Source organism: Struthio camelus, chromosome 14, assembly GCF_040807025.1.
Source record: "Struthio camelus isolate bStrCam1 chromosome 14, bStrCam1.hap1, whole genome shotgun sequence".
Taxonomy (NCBI): domain Eukaryota; kingdom Metazoa; phylum Chordata; class Aves; order Struthioniformes; family Struthionidae; genus Struthio; species Struthio camelus.
In genome coordinates, this window is record NC_090955.1 from 9,313,168 (window position 1) to 9,334,591 (window position 21,424).

At 46.4% G+C, this 21,424-nt stretch overlaps 1 protein-coding gene across 10 annotated transcripts in view; it reads right to left on the bottom strand.

Moving 5' to 3' along the window:
- GRIP2 (glutamate receptor interacting protein 2) overlaps positions 1-21,424 on the bottom strand; it is a 306,845-nt gene that overhangs the window by 19,120 nt on the left and 266,301 nt on the right. For 9 of the 10 annotated variants that reach the window (XR_693324.2, XM_068907123.1, XM_068907122.1 and 6 more), the window contains exons 13-18: positions 16,529-16,674; positions 15,817-15,897; positions 7,332-7,398; positions 6,378-6,523; positions 5,942-6,086; positions 1,259-1,398 (exon numbers count right to left, since the gene is read on the bottom strand). Coding sequence is in view for 9 of the 10 variants with exons in the window: in XM_068907123.1 (XP_068763224.1) it covers positions 1,259-1,398; positions 5,942-6,086; positions 6,378-6,523; positions 7,332-7,398; positions 15,817-15,897; positions 16,529-16,674 (725 nt within the window). In the remaining variant the exon portion in view is untranslated. The remainder of the gene's footprint in view (positions 1-1,258; positions 1,399-5,941; positions 6,087-6,377; positions 6,524-7,331; positions 7,399-15,816; positions 15,898-16,528; positions 16,675-21,424) is intronic. The other variant, XM_009669297.2, reaches the window with a different exon arrangement.

The following is a 21,424-nucleotide window of genomic DNA, read 5'->3' on the forward strand; positions in this document are numbered from 1 at the left end:
CTGGCACTTGCACGTCCATTATTTCAGTGAGTGGCTCAGACAATGCTAAGCATCAGCAGGGAAAAATGATTATTTCAGACCAAGGATCAAGAAGCTTGGCTTCCAGGAATAAGACTGGGATTTCTTGAAGAGGGATCAATTCCCCCAGTTCTACCTCCACTTTGCTAAGTCACTGTGCCCTGGCTAGCTTTCCTCCATTTCTAAAATAGCTGCAATGCCACAGATTTGTAAAGTGCTTTGAGATTTACAAATAAGAATTGCAACACAAGAGAGCAATGCCATTTCTCCAGATGCAGGACAGAAGTCCCATAGGCCAAGTGAGTTTGGAAGAGCTTTATCACTTGATGCCTTCCAGTTCCTGCAGCATTGTGGGTACTGCTGTACCCACTGCTTGGGTAGGTCAAGCTAGATCTAGAGGCTGCTGAAGCATGGCACAAAAAAGACAGAAAATGCTAGGTGTGGGGAGAGACAGAAATGAAGCCAGAACTCACTAGTTATTTTCTGAAATGGATGAAAAAGCATGTTTGGCTGTGACTTTGCAGAGGCAGTCTGGGGAAAAATGTTTGCGCTTTCCCTGGTGTCTCCCATCCTCCCTCTGTTCCAAAAGAAATGGTCCGCAGTTCTAGATCTGCTCCTGCTCCTTTGGTACTGTGTCAAGTGGGACGATTTCAAAGCCGCAGGGAGCCTGATGGGGAAAGGGGAAGGGGGATTCTAGAATGAAAGTGGGTTGCTTTGAAAGATGATCTCAGGATCACGAGCTAGAAAGGGGGCATTAAAGATCTATTGCCAATTGCTTTCAAAAGTTAAGGTCGTTTTTTCCCATGGATTCCATCCGCTCAGAGTCCCCTTGCTCATTTAGAGGGCTTGTATTTAAAAAAATCCGACTCTTCTACTTTTAAAAGCATCTTCTGCTTCCCTTCAGCGTCAAACACTCACATAGAGAGGAAGAACTGGGAAGCCAACAGCACAAGGTGCCATTCTGAAAACAAAGTGTTATAGTCAATAACCTGCTGCCTAATCTCTTCCCAGTACCACAGAGTCTATGGGTTAGCCAAAAAATGCCCTTCTTTCCCCTCTGTCCTCAGCCTCTCCTCCCTGCCCTGACCACACTGTCTTGTCTCCCCTGCCACCAATAGCCAGCCAGGTCCCCGCATACCGATGCACATGGGGAAACCCACAGCACTACCTACTTCATCGCCTGGGGTCCCGGTTGGGGTACACTTGTGTCCTCCCACCCCAGCCAGGCTCCTGAACTCACTTTCAGTCTGTTTCTTGATCTTCAGCGTTACCGTCTCTCCCGCCATTTGGAGTAGGTGAATGGCTTCACTCAGCGGCTTGCCCTTGAGGCTCACGTTATTAATAGCTAATATCCGGTCACCGACATGGATGGCTCCAGTTCTAGAGAGGAAAGATGCTGTTAGAAATGTTGGGAGGCAATCTGCCTTAGCAAGACAGGCCATTAAGTTGTTGCTTCAAGCAGTACCAGAATTAACTCTTGGTACTTTAAAACAGAGTTGAGAGCTTGTCTCGCTTTCCTCTCGGTAGACTGTCTACCAGTGATTCCCTTATTCATCACCACTACCAGGAATGTGGTTTTCCTCCAGTCTTTCACCAGTATATATACCTACACACATGTGCATGAACATAGGCACATCTCGGTTCCCAGGCCCCTTGGGAACTCGGACTTTAGATCAATTTACATTCAGTTAAATTCAGAACTCTTCAACGCCAAAGGGGCTTATATGCTAAAAGGACAAGCATTCCCAGTGTGTGATGTCTACAGGTCTCTTCACACAGGGAGCTGAAGGGCATGTTTCATATTAATGGAAAGAAATGAGGGATAAACCTAGAAATCCATAAACAAATCCAGTCTGACACAGAGATTGCATGTGCAAGCTGCAAGCTGAGCCAGTTGCAAATCAGTTCATGATATGTTTAAAGTCTACCCCTATGCAGCTAAACCACTGTGATTTTCTCAGTCAGGACGACAGCACTCGAAGAGGTTACTGCATTTTGCTGCACAGCTGTTTTCCAGTGCTAACCTCTGCTCTCTGATAAATAAATCCTCAGGCTTCAGGAATAGCTAGGAATGAATTAACAAATCATACCAATTCTCACTCTACTCCTCCATCCTTCCCTTCTGGGTCTACCCACCGGCGCAGACTCACTTTACCTCTGCCAAGGCTTTGCTGTGCTGGCTAGCAGCTCCCGTAACAGAGGGTAGTGCAGAACATATCCATCACCAGCCCCGGCAGCTCCAAAGGACTTAGCACTTGCTGTTTGCCGAACTGTGCTCACCGCACTGACGCTACAGCTCCCTAACGATAACAAGCGAGGGCAACGGTTCTCCCTTTCTCCAGCAGTGCTACAACATTTAGTTAACAGGAACCTCAGATGATTGAGTCAGGAGGAGCCATAAAACTGGAATGTCATCTCTTTTTGTCCATGGCAGCGTGCCTCTCTCCAAGGTTATATTTAGTCCATTAGGAAAGAAAACTGGATCGCTGCTCCTGCAGGAAGGGGATTTCATATGCTCTTGCAGGCAAAACAGCTACTTATCTTTCCCCAAATTATGGAACTATTTCAGGAAGGACAAAAGAAAGATTACAAACGTGCCGCTGTGAAACATCCACCATAAGTAAATCAAATTAGGAAATGTCGCCAAACAGCAGGCAGAGCTGTTTGAGATGTCTAGACAGCATGTCATGACGGTCTCCAACCGGCCGCTAGATGTCCATCTTGTCCCACCCAAACCACACTGAAAAAGCCCTTGGGGAAAATCTGCGTAGTTCAAATAAATTATAGATCGAGTCAGAACCAGAGTATTTGTCTTAGAAGTTTCATCTACACAATTGAAAAAAATTAATCTTAACTGCCGGAATACTAAAGGTGATCCTTTGCTCACTGCTGTGGTTTAGCATTTAAGGGCCTTCTCTGATGGCAATGAAACCAGTAACTGACCTTTCATTGGAAGGCATCTCCCTTATCCTCAACACCAGCCTGACCATCTCCATCTGAATGACACAACCATTGTGCAGAAACTGTGAAGCTCCCTCGACAGGAGAAAATACTAAAACAATGAAAAAGAAAGGTCACATCCAGCCAGGTTTTTTCTTCAAGGGAGAAAATCAAAATCCAATCCCATCAAGGGATGCCTCCCTCTCGGTCTCCCAGGCACCCCTCTGCAGACAAACAGACAGAAGCCGAGCTGGAGTTAGCCAGAAATAGGTGCTTCTTCTGTATCAACCCTTGCACCTCTCTGTTCACCACAGGTAATCCTTAATTCACCAACCAGTCTAAGGACCTTTGTGCAATAGCAGAATCGAGCATGGGGTAAGCTGTGAGGCGCACATAGGCCACCGCGCCAGCCACTCTGCAGACAGGTTGGAGGAGAGGTGGCCCCCCACGCAGCACAGGCTTGCTCACTGCATGGGTGCTGGGAGCATCCCAGCTCCCCTTGCTAATGCAGGTGGGCACAAGTGGATTACAGCTACAAACCCGTCCTGGGACCACCGGGGCTATTAGATGAGGCTGGTCAAACCCTTAAAGACAGTTCAACACATCAGCGATAGCCCAAAATTGCTCTTTGAGAACAATTAAACCTCGACCAGAATGAAACTGTATTGGTCCCTATCCTGAGCATATGTGTTTAGGGAAGAAGAAAAACAAGTCCCAGGGCCCAGGCTAAGGTCAGCCCTAGGCACCGCAGAAGGGGTGACAGAGTGGCTAACAGTGGGAGAGAACCATCAATTGACAGTAACCCCATTGTCCTGAGCCACCTCTGGAGCTTTCTGTAGGATCAGACACGTACAGGAAGAAAAACGCTCAAGGTCAAGATAAAACCCAAGTCATTTGAATCTGGAGCCTTTTCGACGTCAACAGTCTGTCATCCGCTGTGACAGACATGGGACAGGTCCTGGAAGACACCCTGACTTCCCTGTTACCGGGAGAGCAGCATGAGCCACAGTGCAGACCTTCACCCACCCCTGCATGAGCGCAGGCAGAGTGCCCCCACCAGCAGATGCCTGGACCCGGTCTGCCCCACGCCACGGCTGCCCAAACACGCACTTTGCTCCAGCAAAAGCCAAGCACAGGTTCAGATTTAAACTCCAGCCTGGAGAAACTGGTGACACCCTCAGAGCCTGGCTAAGGGTGCCTGTGGCATAGGAAAGGGTATGCGATGGCAGGAAAAGGACATCTCTTGCTTTCACAAGGTCAAGGGAAGCCACTGCTTACTGCTACTCCCAAGGAGAAAAATATGCATCATCTCAGTAGAAAGATATGCAACCTTTCCCACAGGCAGGCTTCACCGCAGCTCTCCTTCTCCCTGCAGGGAGTCAAGGTTACCCAGAGACCTCCCCATGACGCTCCGTCCTCACGCTGCTCCGCTGGACAGGCACCACTTATTTGTTAGACTGTTACGGTGAACATGCTAAACGATCCCGTTGCTCTTCTCAAAAGGCTTTTTATTTCTTACTGCATGCCCGTTACTGATCAAAATTCAAGAGTACCGCAGCACTTGCCTGCACTACGTTTCTCCAAGGAACAGGCACTGACGTGCATCCGAGTTCAAAGGAAGCACAGCCAGCAGCGTTGCAAAGGGACCAGAGAGCAACAAGGGAACGAGACTGTCTTCTGATGCCTCACAGCATTTGGGCTTCCTGTCTTTAACCTCTCCCATGCTGGGCTGCAGGCACAGTGCAGAACTGCTATACAGAACAGTCTGGGATATTTTATGGACCTAGCTGTTATTTTCCAGGAACAATGACTGAATCTATAGGAGTGGGCAGTGATACAAAATCCCCAGAGAGAAGAACCACTCATGACCGAGTCCATCCCTCTTCCTTACTTCTCAGGATACACTGACGTTCTGCTTTCAGTACCAAAAGAAAGTAATGGAAACGTGCAGCACTGCAGGCGCTAAGAGCCAAGGAACCGAATGCAGAACGCTGCACTGGTTTGTTTTACAGCTCAGCTCAGAGGGAGGCTGGCCTAGAACCAGGAAGAACCCAAGGGCCGGACCTGAAGTTAAACCTACCCAAGGCCTAGCACTTTATAACTATTTGCTCAGAGGTTTTTTCTGCCGTTCTGCCCATCAAGCATCAGAGAGTAATTCACCCCTATGAGAAGAATGACTCAGGGCTGCTGAAAAGATCTATTTACAAGTCACAGCTATGATATGGACAAATTAAGATACAGCACATGGCTCTGTTCCACCTTACATTCTCAGCACTGTCCTGCTCCTTTAAATCCCACACATGCACATATAATCAGACACGTGAACACGCACAGACTCAACCTCCCTAGCTGCTGAAGGTAAACCTGCACCTACCTTTATGCAATATAAATGCCTGCTGCTCTGGTGCATGCCAGCCCTGCACCAAGATATTTCCAAATGCAACAGACTGAGCAACGAGCAAGGACAGGATGGCAGTCCCCTGGGATGTGTGGTTCAAGCAGGACCCACTGCTGTCATGGCCATGAGCCGTAGTCCATCAATACAGCAGCCCCAGCCAGGAAGCTGGCAGGGGTTTTGTGGGCAGGCTGGGCACTCACCCCACCAGAGATGCGGTGGGGGAAATTAGGGACTAGGAAGTATCTCAGTGCAAGAGGGGGCGGATGAACACATTTTCCTGGATGTTGCATTCAACCTGGATCTGACCCTTCCAGAAGCACCCTGCTTTGAGTCGCTCTCACCATTGGGCCTTACCCTAATGACATATAGCCCCAGCCACCCGACACGTCCTACGTGTGGGTCTGCACATCCCTCACCTGCAGGGCTGCCTCTTTGCAACAACGCTTGTACCTTTACAGCACCTTCTCTTTTTAACAGACTAACTGGCTAAAATGCCTACGAAGAGCCCATGAAAGCACAGGAAGCTTTGCAAACTTCAAGATCCTTTCCCACACCAATATATTCTTCTGCCCTCCCAAACCTCACCTTTCTGCCAGCCCACGCTTAGTCAAGCCCGAAATGACGATAGGATCAAAAGGTTCCTCTGTCCCGGAGATGGTTATTCCTAAGGGACCACCATACCGCTTCAGCTCCACTGTGTAGATAATGGCACCGGTTGTCTCCTGCTCATCTGCAAGAGAAAACAGGAATGCTGAATTTTTTTAAATTGACATATGAAATAGGTCATAGGAAAGACTTGTAGCATTTAGAAGTAAAAGCCTGCAGTCTTTGGCTGTGCTCAGACAGAATAGGATTTTAACCTTCCAGGCTCCATTTAAGCACAGAATAACAAAAATAGACTACAATCAATTGGAAAGTGTTGACCAGACAGGCTGCAGCCCTTATCTTTGTTGGTTTGCACTACCTATTGGGAAATGTCATTAAAGTGGACAGGCACCAGTTTGCATCAGGACTTCTATACCAGAGTTATCTTCATCCTTCCTAATCTTCAATTTGACCAGGTCTTCACACTGCCTTAAAATCTGCACAGCATCCTCCATGGAGCAATTGTCGAGTCGGATGTTATCAATGGCTAACAGCTTGTCTCCCGGCTCCAAGGTGCCAGTTCTGTGAGGAGAGGAAAAGAAAACTAAAAGTACATTTGTATTTGCCTTTCAGATCTTGTGATGCATTCAGTCCTGCAGGGGAGATGACAATATTAGCTTTTCACTCTCTTGGATCTTTTCTGGGAAACAATCACTAAGTCTGGGGCAATTATAACTTAAAGGAAGGATGTTTGTGTAGAGCATGCGCCGAGCCAGAATGAGGCAGAAAGATTACCTATTTGGATATACAGGCTGGGTAACCTATAATGCTCAAGAAGGGCCCCTGACAGATATTCTACCTTTTCTGCAAGCTCCTGCACAAGCAGCCCTCCAGCAGCACTAAACTGTTCCAAAAGCCTTGCTTCCAGGGCATTGGGGTCAGAGGAACAGTCAATAACAGCCAAGTTATTTGCACAGTTCTCTACCAGTGCCCACAGTTCACGCGGTTCACCCAGCGAGGAGCTGAGACGCAGCAAACTACCTGATGGGCTGCAGCACCCTATAGCATGTAGGTGGGAAGGCCTTCGCCATGCTCTTAAATAAACTGATGAGTGGGATAAACACCCCTTTCCTATAGGAGCAGCACCTCTGAATCAGTGCCCCGGCCACGCTCTCCATTCAGCTTCGCTTCGCTCAGCTTCGCTTACCTCAATGAGGACAGCTTTTATCGCAAACCCTACTGTGCTTGAAGACAAACCTCTAGGGCCAACATTTCCTTAGCTACTGGCAAAATTCAGACCCAAGCGCTGCTGCTTGGACTTCTTTCTACCCTTATTACTGGGTTGGGTATTTTGCATTGGGTTTGGCAGACAGAAACCCAATGCACTCACCTATGTGCGACGCTCCCCTTCTTGATGTCAGAGATAATCAAAGGCTCCCCTGGCTTTCTGCTTGCTGCTGCAAAAGAGACAGATTGATAAGAAACTCAGTGTTGGGTCTGTAATCTAGAAGGGGGACAGTCAATGGGGAGAAAGAATTAAAGGAAAGGAAATTTATGTTCCTTTGGCAAAACAATGCTTCACACTTGAAATGTGGCTTCCCTGGAAGCCACACCAGGGAGGGAAAAAACAAATCCCAGTAGATAGGTATTGGTTTCCTTTGGTTTCCTCCTGAGCAAGGAGAGGCCACATGGAGCCCAACAACAAGAGGCAAGATTCCCTGATCCCAGCACTGCTAAAAAGCCTTCTTCTCACATCTCTAACTAGAGGCAGAGAGTGAGTAGACTATTACCATAGACGGTAATACTCAGCCATCCCACGGTACTGCTGCTGAGGGAACACCTGCTCTCAGTGCTGGGCTAACATAAGCATCTCCATGGTCTTGGTGTAAAGCAGCTTCAGAAAATTTCCAGGTAGAAAATAACCCCCCCAAAAATTTCAAAAGGGCTTTTCCCTGTTGGTTCAGCTCCCCAGGCCACTGCCATGCAACCACATAAATCACAGCATCGGGCCTGCTCTCAGGGCAGGAGGTCGGAGGAATGGTTTCCAGCCCTGCTCTCCTCATCTCTCCCAGCCTGATAATCTTTTCAGCCCATGAGAGATCTGAGCATGCATCTCCGGGAGTATTTGCATTTTAAAATTTGTCTGTAAGACCTGCTGCTCTCTTGAGAAGCCCAAGAGAGATTTATGTCTCGACCCCTTCCTGTCCTCTCTGCCATCCACATGCCAAACATGCGCCGAGAGCATCCCTGTTGCCCCACGTCAGTCCTCCCTGCCTCGCTACGGGAGTTGCATTGTCTGGCTTAAAGCTGACGGTGCTTCTCAGCAAAAACCACGTGGGAAGGAACAAACTCGCAAGTGTCTGAACACATCCGGTGCAGGTCAGATATTAATATCTGGGAGGTACACGGCATCAATCACACAGAAATCCACCCGCCTGAAAAGGAGTCAGAGAATGCCCCAAAAAGTCAGACAACGAAGGAATAAACACTTCCTCTTACTAACATCTCTGTTCTGGCTTTTTCTGTTGGTTACATGCACTTATGAGATTTTAAAACCATACGTGCTTTGCCAGTCACCTACTCTCTGCCTGCTATAACTAAACCTTCTGTACTGAACAGTGCAAAAAGATAGCCAATCTCAGTTGTAATAGGGTTGAGTATAAAAGTCAGGTCAGACAGCAAACAGCAGACCGTGACTGATTTTATGACAGTCATGGCAATGCAACTATTGAACAATACAGAGCCTGGAAGAATTATTTTGCCCCTGTCTCTCTGAAGCCCCACTGGTGCCACGCAGTTTTTGTCTGGAAACTCATGTCCACCTTGTGGCTATGGGTCAAAGAGAAGTGGAGGGGTTGTGCAGCTTTACTAAGGGCTTGTGCCTATGCTAAACCTATCCATGGCACAGACCAGTCAGCAGATACACCAACGTGAGCCGAGGAGAGCTGAGCAGCAGGAGGGAATGACTGACTACGGACAGAGGCTTACGTGCTAAAACCAATGCAAAAACATCAGCAGGTGTCTCAGATCCCTCAGATCACCAGGAGAACCAGAACACCACAAGCTAGCTACAGGCTGCTGGATGCTGGCACAGGGAAACGGAGTCGTGCTGCTCTGTATCTACCACTGCTACACAGCTTCACTCCACATCAAGCACGGGCTGCTGTCTGACAGTCCAACTCAGCCCAGTTTTTCCCATGTCTCCTTGAACATGAGACGTGTCTTCCCTGACAAGAGAGGCGTGCGGAGCTGCGGCCGAGTGGCTGTGGTGGAGATCCTGCTAGCAGACCTCCTCCACCTTCTCCCCATGGGGCCCAGCCCAGCGTAGCTGTGTGTACAGTCGCTCCCTAGCCTCGTTCTGTCAAAACCATCCAGGTTAGCTCAACTGCTTTTCGCTGCACACTGTGTTTATTCATTTCAAACTAGAGCTGGTGTGACAAAGTGGGTTAGAGAGCAACTCTGCAGCCCAGACAGTGGGTCAGAGATGGCAACCTCCAAACCAGGCCCAGCCGTGGCGGGCAAAACGGGTCCAGAGACTGCAAATATGCAAAGGAGCAAAGAGGAGGGAAAAAAGGAGCAAAGGCAACAACGTGCCTTGAGCTCTGCAGAAATGGTGTTTTACACGACATCTGCCTCACGAACGCTGCGACACTTGGGAGCACGGCCACGGTCAGTCTCGGAGCGGAGGGCTAGACCCCATCCTTCTGCAACTCAGCAACAGGGCACAGCATTGAACGTGCCACCACTCTGCCCATAGCAGAAGGGAACGTGAAAAACACAGTGCTTTATCCCTTAAGAACAAAGCAAATTAAAAAAAAAATTTTTTTTCCTTAAAACCATACTTTCCAAACAGACTTCATGATATTTTAGTTAAATGTAATACAGCAACGTATAACAGCATACTGCTTTCCCTATCAGTAAAAGGGTATCCAAACTGCCCTTTAATAAACTGGCAGCCCTCCATTTTTAAATAATCACTTAGTATAAAATTGAAAGGCTTTATAAAAACATCCGTATTAGTCAGTACCTACAAAGCTGAAAGGTAAGTTAGAATTAAGGAATAATCATTCTGTCTCAAGAGGCATAAGATTCAAAGTTAAGATAATGAAATCTCAAAGCACTGAATAGCGACTTGCTATTCAGTTTAAAAAACAGTAGTTATTAACGCCTCTAATTTGCCTTTGGCATCCCAAAGCCCTTCCTAGTCTCTCAAGTGAGCATCTAGCCGGGATCACTATGTTTTCTGTCCCTCAGCAAGGACTTGGCTCATCTTTAGCTGTGACCAGGCTGCCTTCTCCTGCTCCGGCAGCATCGAGATTTGCCTTTTGAACTATCCCAGCTGGTTCAAGCCGGGTGGCAGCGTGCCTGTGTGCAACAGCTGCCTTGTCCACACGCGAGAAAGCTGCACCAGTTTCCCCAAACTAGTGACTCAGTCTAGTAGCAGAGGAGTTCGATACATAGATCCCTGGTGGCATTTTGGACAAATCATTTCCAACTTATCCACAATTAAAAACAAACAAACAAACAAAAAACCCTTTGAACAATGCTATTATTTTATCTTTGGAGTTAAGACACTTGTTTAAATGAGTAAAGCATCTTTATCCATTCATCTCTGCTACCGATGTGGTTATTTCTGTTCAAAGGACATTGAGCCTGGTAATTCCATTTACTCTGGGAAGACACGGTACCAGCTCCCAGCCTCGCCGCCAGCACTTGCCTTCCCATCTGTAAACTGGAGACAGCAGCAAAGGCAGTCCGGGCAAGAGAGGAATCGAAGCACGCGGGCAGAAGCTGGCACGCAGAAACCCACGCTGGTCCCCTCTGCCAGCCCTCGGGTTTGCCCTACGTCTGCCAGGGCAAATCACTTTTAGTAGAAGTGGTTCCTTTTTCACACGGATTCCTATTTCTAGCAGGTTTAGCAGCACAGAAGATAGTTCAAATCTGCTCCAGGGACTAGGAGAAAGCTTCATAAATCAACAGTTGGTGAAGCTAGAAGCACGGGGTGGGGGAGAAACTCCAAATGAAAACACTGTTTCGCTGTGGTGACAAGGCAGCGATAAAAAGGCAAATTGATCAATACTGTTATTTACTTTTTATAAATTGCTTTCAGTCTCTCGCCACCTCTGCTGGGATTCTGGCTCGCTTGGCATTTACTCTATGATGGATCACAAGGCCAGAAAACACATGTCCATTCTGTGTTTTTAATAGAATGCATAATGACTCGTATTGGTAAATTATTCCCCTCCAAGGAGCACCAGCCCATAACTCAAGGCCTCAACGCTTCTACCAGTTATAAATGTCCTCCATTATTGATCAAACCAAAGCAGCGTTCTGCCAATGTATAATTAAACAAATTGTAATAACGCCATAAGAATACATTTATGAAAGCAAAGATTTATAAAGGGGGGGAAAAAACAAAATTAGAAACTCAATAATTTCAGGATAGCTAAGCAATGGGAAAGGAATAAAAACCAATCTGACTCAATTACAATAAAGCAGCAATGAAAATCAAATCCCCTCTACTCAACTTTTCCCTGTGTCATTCATTAGTTTTAGCAGCAGGTGCATAAATTATCAGTGTTTGCAGCAAGCAGGATATTTACACCACTGTAGATCTATTTCCTTTCCAAATCTCCAGGTAGCAAAAGCAGGAGAGAGTATCTCACTTCTGTAAAAGCATCCTAGGAAAATAGTTGCAAATCTCACCTGAAGCTGCAAGTCGGTGAGAGGGTAAAAGAGGAGCGGAGCCGGGCACACTGCAGCCTGCAGGCTAGCCCTGCCAGCCGGCAGCAGCTCCCAGGTTAACGTAGCGCCCACAAGCTAGATTCGGTTGGCTCACAGATCCATCTTCTTGCTAGGACAATGATTTCACTCCTTAAGCGACTTAATCAAAGTTATCTATGTATCCGAATTCTGTTTTTATCGCCCACAGGTGGTTATAATAGCTACTCCTTATCTGCCATACTTCACACCAAGGGCACAGGAATTGATTTTTAAGACATGTAAGGGTAATTCTACAAACTTGCTATATAAAGAATTAATGCACAGCTCAAATGAGAGATAATATGAATAGCTGCTTAAACAGCAACAACAACATACTTGTACTCTGGAGTGAATCTCCCAAACAGCCCTTGGAGAGGGTATTTGAGATAGACAAGAAAAGGAAAATAGAAGAAGAATCTTTCATGTAATCAACTCTCATTCTCCAGAGGCTAATAACAAATCCATATCTTGCTTTAAGAGGTCAAGTATTGAACATCTAAGAAAATATGACCATTAGCTTCTTGCTGCTGGAGATTTACAGAAAGTCTACAAAGGCGTAAGTATAGCATTCGAACTGAATGTAACCACAAAGACAAGACTTGTGGCATGCGTTCTCCTAATGGAGACGAACAGCGCAGGCTAACAGGAGCCAAATCTTCATGTTACTGTGCCAAAAACCTCACCTTGCACCTTGCACGCACGCGAGTCAGAGCATCTCAGAGGCCTCTGCAAACCAGGGCGCTCCCCAGCCCTCTCACCTCCGCACAGCCGGCAGCGACAGAAGCGAGCGCGCACCACCGTTTTCAACACGAGCAGTTGCTCTCAAAGCAAACGCAGCCGTCTCCCTGTGGCAGAACCAAGGCACTCGAGTACTGAGGAGAGGAGATCGGTTTTACTGGCTTCTTGTCCCTTCTGCCCTGGACAAAGCGCAAGAAACCGGTGCGCACAAGGTGGCCCTGTCACTTTGCTTTGCTAATCTTCATTCAGCAAAAGCAGGAGTCTGAAAGGCCTGAGGCGCCGTAGAAATACAAAGCAAAATCAATGGGAGACTGAATCCTTGGATTTCCTATTTATCCTTTGGAGGATGAAAGGGGAAATAGTGCTCTCAGCAAACGTCTGCAGCACGCTTTCTAACTTGCTGCATCCCTTTGCTACGCTCTCTTTGGGTACGGGGAAGAAACACATCTCTGGGCACATAGACTGTGCACGCCGACCACAAACACCCACCTACAACCAGAAGCAAGCGCAGACCCACGCTGTATGTTACACCACAACCAGCAGTGCCTGCCTTCCTCGCACAAAAATCACTCAGATTTTCAGTCCTTTCATGAGGGTGTCCAGCAGATTTATGGTCCCTTCTGCAGACAGCTCCATGACATGCATCTTTCAGTACATCCCTCCCGATCAGCTCTAAGAGCCGCAGCACAAGGCAAGCTCAATCGCCTTTATTTCCATAACGCTTCTCAGATGAGGTCGCAACGCTTTTTGCCTGTGTAAGAAGGCAGCATAAACCTTCCTAGACAGAGGAATCAACTACAGTTGAGCCCGTTGAAGCCAAGAGGTGAAACTCAAAGGAAGCAATTTGTCTCCAGTGTAGCCGTACCACAAAGTTCTAAAACAAACCCAATTCTGTGGCAGCTGCAGCGCAGGGACGCTTGTACCGATCCTGCCGGGTTGTCGTCTATTCAACACGTCCCCGTGATACAGTGGGGAAAACAGGAATCTAAAGCCAATTAGGCCAATTAGCCAAGTCCTCTATCCTAAACTCGACTTATATTCCTTTCCTTGCCAGGAGGAAGGCTCTACAGGTTATTTCAAGATCTAGATCAGCAGAACTGGGAGGAACTGAACAGGACAGAGAAGAGTTATTTTTATCTCTTTTTTCGTGCTGCTTGCATCACACTCCTGCATGCACATCACGTCTCTGCAGGGGGGACTTACTGTAAGGCTGCTTGTTTTGGTGTTAATGTTTGAGACTGGTGTATTTATCTGCTTGGTCAGATGCAGAGTGACAGAACGTGACTGACTGGGAGTCACGTGCAAATAGCTTATATGGACTAATATATGAAGACAGAATCAGGATTCAATTAGCATTTCATACTTGCCATCATGTTTTCTGGATGGCTGTTCAATAAGTAGCCAAAAATCTAGTCTTTTGTTGCAATTTTGGCCTTGATTCAGCAAAGGACTGAAGTATATTTTAAGTTCATGCAGATGCATTGCTTAAACAATGTCCTGCAAATATGTTCAGCAATCAAAAAGACCAAATCTAGCGTACTGTTAAAATATTGCTTTGCAGTCGATAATGGTTATCTAACCACTTTAAAACTAGTGGTCAGTTCATTCACTTTTTACTCAGCAGTGATTTCAAAAAAGTGTGTGAAATTAATTTTTTAAACAAAATTCAAATGAAAACATTTTCAGCACAAAAATACATTTGAAGTGTAAATGCACCTCCGAAGCAGATCCCATTTAAGAGCGACTCCAAAAATGAAATCTGGCACTCTTGCTGGTAACTTTCACGTTCATTTTCCTCCCCAGCCCCAGACCAAGGCTAAGCTTTGAAGCTTAAATGCAGTGAAATCCCAGCCACGCTTAAGCCAGCAGGAGTTTGCTATCAAATTCGGCACCCTAGGTTTCTCTCTGAGATTTTAATGCTAACACTGGGAGCAGGGCACTAGGCTGGGGGACCCAAGGTGAGCTCTGCCTGGCTCTTTCTCTATGCCCCTGCTTGCCTGCTAGTGAAATGCCTTTACTAATACTCTATCACTTTCAGAAAGCACTTTGATATCTTCAAACAGTAATTGCTACTAAGCCAAATGTTAAATATTGTGTTGCTATTTCTTAGGAGTACTCTTGTAGCACAAATATGGGAAGCTGGGAAGAGAGGGAGAAGAAAGAATACAAGGTGCAGTGTCACCTCCCTATCAACATCAGTATCATTCCTGAGAATGACCCTACTAGGACAAAAATATCTCCACTTAACTCACTGACTAATGCTGTAAAAACCAAGAGGTAATTACAAATACCTTATCTATGTTAATGAAACGCAGTTTTAAAGTGTCCTTAGTGACTCTATTCCCCAGACAAAGCTGAGTCCATTCCCCTAAGGGCTCAGACGTAAGATCCCATTACTGTAGTTTCACAGGTCACTTTGTTTCAGCTGAGATGCGGTAGCTGCCTTTGAGCATGGCAAATCAGAGATAATGCAACTTGGTTTATTCAGCAGTGAAAGAGGGATGAGTGATGTGAGACCAGATTGCATTTGCCATAAAGGAAAGGTTCACAGATGCAAGGTGTAGCAAGACCCAAAACTGGCCAGATCTTAGGGATGGATATGCCTATACCATCTCGATACAGTGCCCTCTACAAAAAGGCCAAAAGGTCTTTACATGAAAAATATGCATCAAAATAGAAACCAAGATAATTAAACAAGAGGGACGTGAGGAAGACAGAACAGAAAGGGAAAGGTTTATGCCTCATTCTCTGGGTGCCCACCAAGTCCTGGCAGGCAGGTCTTCCCCTCCACGGCTAGAAAGGGGTCTTCCCCTCCGTTTAGTCAATGCAATGGCTTTCTCAGTTGTGGAAAACCCTACCCAGCCTCCCCTTGTTCCTAAATTCTCCCCATCCCTCAGAGGACCATCTGCCTCTTCCTGCTCTCGGCATTTTCCCCTCTCTTGGCGTGAGCGGCAGGTTCCCAGCTGGACGCCACATTTCGCTTGCTCTCCTCCCTCCACCTTCTCTTCCTGGCTGCCTTCTTCACCTGCATGAGTCCCACCTGAGCCAAACAATTCCTTTTTAAAGGAATACAGTATAGTGTGAGGAAGGAAATAAAAACAGTATTACTAATAAAACTATCTGTGGAACACGCCAGCTGTTAAGTTGGAGATGCATGCTTTTCCCCTACCCTTCTGGTGGCTGCTTTCTCTTCAGCTGCCAGCTCTTAGAGGCAGGAACCAATCATCTAATTTAGGTTGGAATAAATCAAAGCATTGTGAGCGCTACTGGGAAACCCCACATCATCTTTTCTCTCTCCACTGGGCCCTTCTGACGAGCTAGGGTTGACGCCAGTAGCTCTTGCAACCAATAGCAAAAGTCTAAGCAATACTTACAGCTGATTGTAATTCCAAGTTCCACACCTCTTTTCTTGGGCAACTTAACATGGAAAGTACCACTGCTGGGTATGACAGACTCTGTAAAAACAAAAATAGGCAAAAAGAAAATATGAGAAAAGAGAGAGTTTTCAGTTGCATGGATAGTTTCTTTGGAACCAAGAAAAACAAGCCCATAAAACTTTGCCTTATTGGTTCAAACAAGGTTGTTATCTGAGGCCCTGTGGACTTCAGGTTAAAACTTGAATTCTTATTAAAAACGCGTGCTCTGAACTTCAAGCGAAGTGCTCACCTCATAGTGTATTTCGAGGTAGCACTATCAACATAGAAGGAAAATTTTTACAAAGCTGCACTTTAGCATCTGCCAGTAGCTTTAGCCCCGTCCTTGTTTCAAGGTCATAAATTAATACAAGTATTATTTTTATTAATGAAAAAATATTTGAAGAGCAGGTGGCTTCTTCACCTACTCAATAGGCTTACTTCAGGCATGTGGTGATAGGTAACAAGGGATTTATAAAAGCACTAAAGGAAGGAACTGCCATCTCGGTGCACATCGGAGAACAAGAAGGAATGGAAATGGTCTTCCCATCCCTCCTTCAAGATCTATCAAAGACCTCAGGTACTTGCGTGCACACATGCCCTCCTATGGGTGAAGAAAAGCACTGAGACTGTCTGCCAGTAGTGAGGAGTAGCAAATCCTTTGGCAACTTACCTGCAACATCAAATTCAATTTCAAGCACCACTTTGTTAGTGAGTGCAGCATCACGCAAAAGCTGGTTGGCTTCCTCCATGGTCCCGTCTTCAGTTGCAATGCCGCTGATAGAAAGGACTCTGTCTCCTACTTGTAGCAGCCCACATCTGCAGTCCAGATTGGAAAAAGAGGGAAAGGGGATAAGGAAGAAAGAGAGGAAAGGAGGAAAGAAACAATCCCACAGCCAACCATGAGTAACTTTTGTCAGGCAAATCCATTACAAGACGCACAGAGTGGTGACAAATCCTGACCGAAGTGGCCCCAAAGAGACAATTCTGCAATGTCTGTCCCAGTGCAAAGAGCCTGTGAAAGTCTGCAAGACAGTAAAGCCATGTGCTTTGCTTCAAGTTCAGATGTACTCGGCACCTAAACAATCATTTTCTGTCATATCCCATGCAACTTCCAGGAAAATAAAACAAACTCTCCCTTCTTCTAAAAGTCAACCCCATGGCCATGAAATGAAAGTGATAAACGCAAGGGCCTGTGCCCTGCTAACCTATCTAATGGTACACAGCTCCTCCTGTGTGCCTGAGCCCGCTGGAACCCAAACTAATGGCACTGAAAATTGCACAGGGTCTTCTGCTTAATGCATGGCTAATACTGAAGCTGCAATCCAATGAACTGACTGAAATGTTTCAGCAAATTGGATAATCATTTATCCCTTGTAATTGCATTTCTGGAAGCCAAATGTACATTGATACTGTTTAACTGCCTTGAAAGGCCAATATTATTCTGATGCGATAGCCAGCCAATATAACTGCAACTGGCACTTCGGGCTTTTTGGTTTAGACCCTTGCTCTCCAAGAGCACTAATCAGCAATTTTTTTCACTTTGGAAGAAAAACACTGATTGCAAGGCAACGTTGGAAACGAACAGCTACAGCACAGTTTGTGTCTTGAGACTCCTCTGCATTTATAAGCAGATTTTTTTCACACATGAGCCGCTATTTTCACTAACCAGCCTCTCCTTTTTTTTTTTTTTTTTTAAACCTACTGTAAAACTTAAAACTAGCAAGACAATCCTCCACATTACTTTCCACAGCTAATCTGAGCGGGCTGATGACTGGCCACGGGGCAATGGGTTGCTCATCTTCTTCCTTCTCTGCCACACTCTCCATCAGTTGTTAGCTATAATTGTCTTTTGAATTTTCCACTCATCACCTGTCGATAAGGCCATTCATTTGAGTACAGTTTGCAAAACCTTTACTCATCAACCATTAATGTAAGCTACACACTGGTCTCCAAAATAGGTGCAGAGATAGGGGAAGAAGCATAAGGTCCAGCTCTACATTTGGAGTCATTTTACTGCAAAGGTTTCCTAGAAGGCATTGAGCCTTTTCTGAAGAACCTTTATTTTGCTTCTATGTAATGATCAAGCGCTTCCTTTGCGTGCCCTCTTTTAGAAGTCAGCTTCCACTGACATTTCATGGAAGACAAGGTTTTGTTTTGTTTTGTTTTGTTTTTTAAGCAATCATTCCAGCCACTCTTCATCACTCACACAGGATTCAATTGTAAGAAAACATGGTACCATGGCTTCTGGCCACATAAAGATAACATCAAAGGCAATGGATAGCGGGTGCATTATTCACCTCCAAGTAACAGGATATAAATGAAAGGCCAGGTTATCAAGAGAAAACACACAACCAAATTCAAGAAAAATGCACAAGTACAACAGTTTTTGTCTGTGGCCCATCAAACACCGAGATATGAGCCAGTTTGGAGACAGCCCACAGAGGTTATTTTACTGGTAGGGAGGAATTAAACTTGCAATATATTTATGTTGCTGCCTGAGTTCATGCCATCCATGGAAAACTGCTGGCTATTTCACGAGATGTAAATTCAGAATTGTTTGTTCAAGGAGACTTAGATTAGGACAGACAACTCCATGAAGTATAACTGAAGTCGCTCTTGCGAATAAATGTGGTCAATTACATGAAGTTTAATTACAGTCCTTTACTGGACTTGTGGATATACAGCCACATATATACGTTTGGAAGTTCCAGCTTATAAACACGAAGACCTTGAGGAGTATAACAGAGATGTCTCTTCCAGCACCAGACCTCTCTTGCTCCAGCCATGACACCCCTTTCAGAAAGGAGGGACCAATGTCTGCAAGGCACAAACATTACTTTATCATTTCAAGGTCACACAAGGACTCGACCTATTTTGACACCATTGTTTTGGCCTCAGGGGCTGGGAGATCACAGGTTACTTTTACACAGCATCAAAGCAAACCGCTGCCACCTTCCCCTCCAGAGCTGCTTTCTCACAGAACAACAGTTCCTTGTGTTCCTTCACTTAAGGTAGATTTTTCAGGGTATTTTACAGCTAATAGTTCTGTTAGGTCAAAAGTATTTTATTTCTTTTTGAATTAGCCTCAGTCAATCATGGTTGCTTAAACCTTGGTCTTGCAGGGTTACAAAAGTCTGTGGAGCGAAGCCACATCTGCCTGGCTCCCTCAGTGAGGGTCAGGAAACCTGACGCACCTTGTTCACTCCTCAGAATAATTTCATGGACATCGTGCCCTTGTGTTGAGAGCAGTGTCCTGAGAGCCAGGGTTCCTGGTGTCATTTCTTTGGCTCTGCTATAGGATCCTACACAAACCTTTCAGGTGACTTCCCCAAAGAGACAGCATGGGACATGCAGCTCAGATGTGCAGTCTAACATCAGAGCTCATAAAGCACTCAAACTACTGGAGGACAAGTGCTTTAAAATCAGAAAGAACAAGAACACAAGCATCTCCTGGAGTGAAAGCTAGCCCTATAGATGTGTTGGAGTTCAGGACTGGGAGGTCTCCCCGGGATTCAGAGATCTGCGTTTTGTTGTCATACATTCCTTGGGCTCAAAGAAGGCAGTGGAGCAGCTAAGGTGTCTTGCTAGACATGGAGAGGTGCAAGTACAAACCTTGGGCTACATACGTGCTGAAGATCTCACTTAGGTGTCATAAAACATCTGCCTGGTCACTCCAGATGCGGGGCAGCAGCTGTGACTGTGACCACACCACTGGCTGTAGAAACTGATGCATTGTGCCCTGGCATGCCCCCAAGTTAGCATGCACAGGTCAGATGTTTGCACATCTGTGTGTGTGAGCACATCTGCATGTGTACTTCTGTGGGTAGGTCACATCCTAAAAAGCTCAGAGCTTTGCTGACATCTTTATCCAGCTGCCCAACCTTTCTCTTGCAAACTCTTCATACCAAAAAGCCAGAAACACAATGATCAAACAACTCTTTCTGAGCAGAGCTAAAAACCATGTAACGCAGCAGAAAGCATCAACTGTAGATACCTGGACAGAGAAGCAAGATACTCTCCCACTACTGTCAATGACAGCTCAGGGAGCACAGACACAAAATTATGGAAAAGCTGCATGTTGCAAGGCAGCTAAGAGGGGACATCAGGCATCTCGTTTCACCCTCCCTGCTGATAACAGGGGCTGAATCACTGTCTCATTTTGAGCCCAAAGGCTTGCGCTCAGTGAACAAAGTACAGGATGGGGAGGGAGGTCTATTAGAAGCTACTGGCTGTAAAACAAATCACAAGTCAGGTAAGTGAGAGCTTTCGTCCAAGACTGCCTGTCGCAAGCTAACCTGTAGCAGATACTAAATGTGAGACAATGCAGCTTCCTCAAAAAGAAGGTGATGCCAATCTCCTCCCTGCAATAACTGGAAATTAGTGCAGCTCCAGGAATCAGTGATGCTGCCGTGGAGCATGAAGCACTGACCTGTAGCACAAGTGCTCAGAGCAGGTAGGCATCTGCCCCCTCCCCTCCTCTTGGGCTTTGGCCGCTCAAGACACAGCAGGCACGTGGTGCACTGGGCACTTCCCCAGCCAGAGATCGCCTCTTGTGCGGCAGCCCTGAGCCAGGGGTGGAGAGGAGACTGCTTTGCAAGAGATGCAGCAAGGCCTGGAGCAGCCCCATCCCACACGACACTTGGCAATTGGAGATTGCTATGACACTGCATGGGGGAATTGACATTATTTTCACTCTATTGCCTCCTGTTAGTACCTGTTCTTTACTGAGAGAACCACTCTTCAAATTCATTGGGACCTGGTACCTCTTCAATTGTTAGACACGCAAGAGACAGCTCCTCCAGGGCAAGACAGACCGACAAAGCAATTGTGGACTGCGCCCTGTGCAACTGCAAATTTAGATTCTCAGGCCTCGCATAAGAGTGCAGGAACGTGCAGGACAGATGCAGGCTGGTGAGCCCAATCCCTCTACCCCGCTGCTCATCCGCTTTTGCGAAGGGCAATGTCTGCAGCGCAAGAAAGAGCGTAGCCCAGCCTCAGCTGAGCACCTGAAAAAAATGGCTCTGATGTCTTGAGCTGCAGTTACAGCAAAACCTGCCAAGGATAGGGAATAAGGTACCTAGCAAGGACAGAGCAAACAAGCTCTGCATGACAGCAAGAAATAAAAAGCAAAATGAAAACTTAAAACTGCCTTTTCCACCTCATTCCAAACCCACTGCATTTGTCACTTCAAGACTGGGAGCAAAGCGAGTGTTTTACTGCCAGCTAGGAAGAGGAGCGCGGTCTAGGAAAGGGAGAAACACACTGCAGAGCTTTTAATCCTCAAATCAAATCCACGCTGCAAACGTTCCCTGCCACCAGAAAGCAGAATAAGGCAGCAAGGAGAGCATGAATCCTGCTGGGTGAGCAGCCAAGAGGGAGCGCAGCGTGTGACAGGTTGGAGCCAAGCAACACCGCAGCGTGGGGCTTTGCTTCTGCTCCAGGCTTGGCAAGAGGATAAAGAAAAGCCAGGTGGATTGCAGCACATCTCCCCTCTCCCCTGGGACAGCAGGCTTTGTTGCTGCCTGATTTATAAAAGGGGTTTGGTGCTTTGCAATGTGAGCCAAAT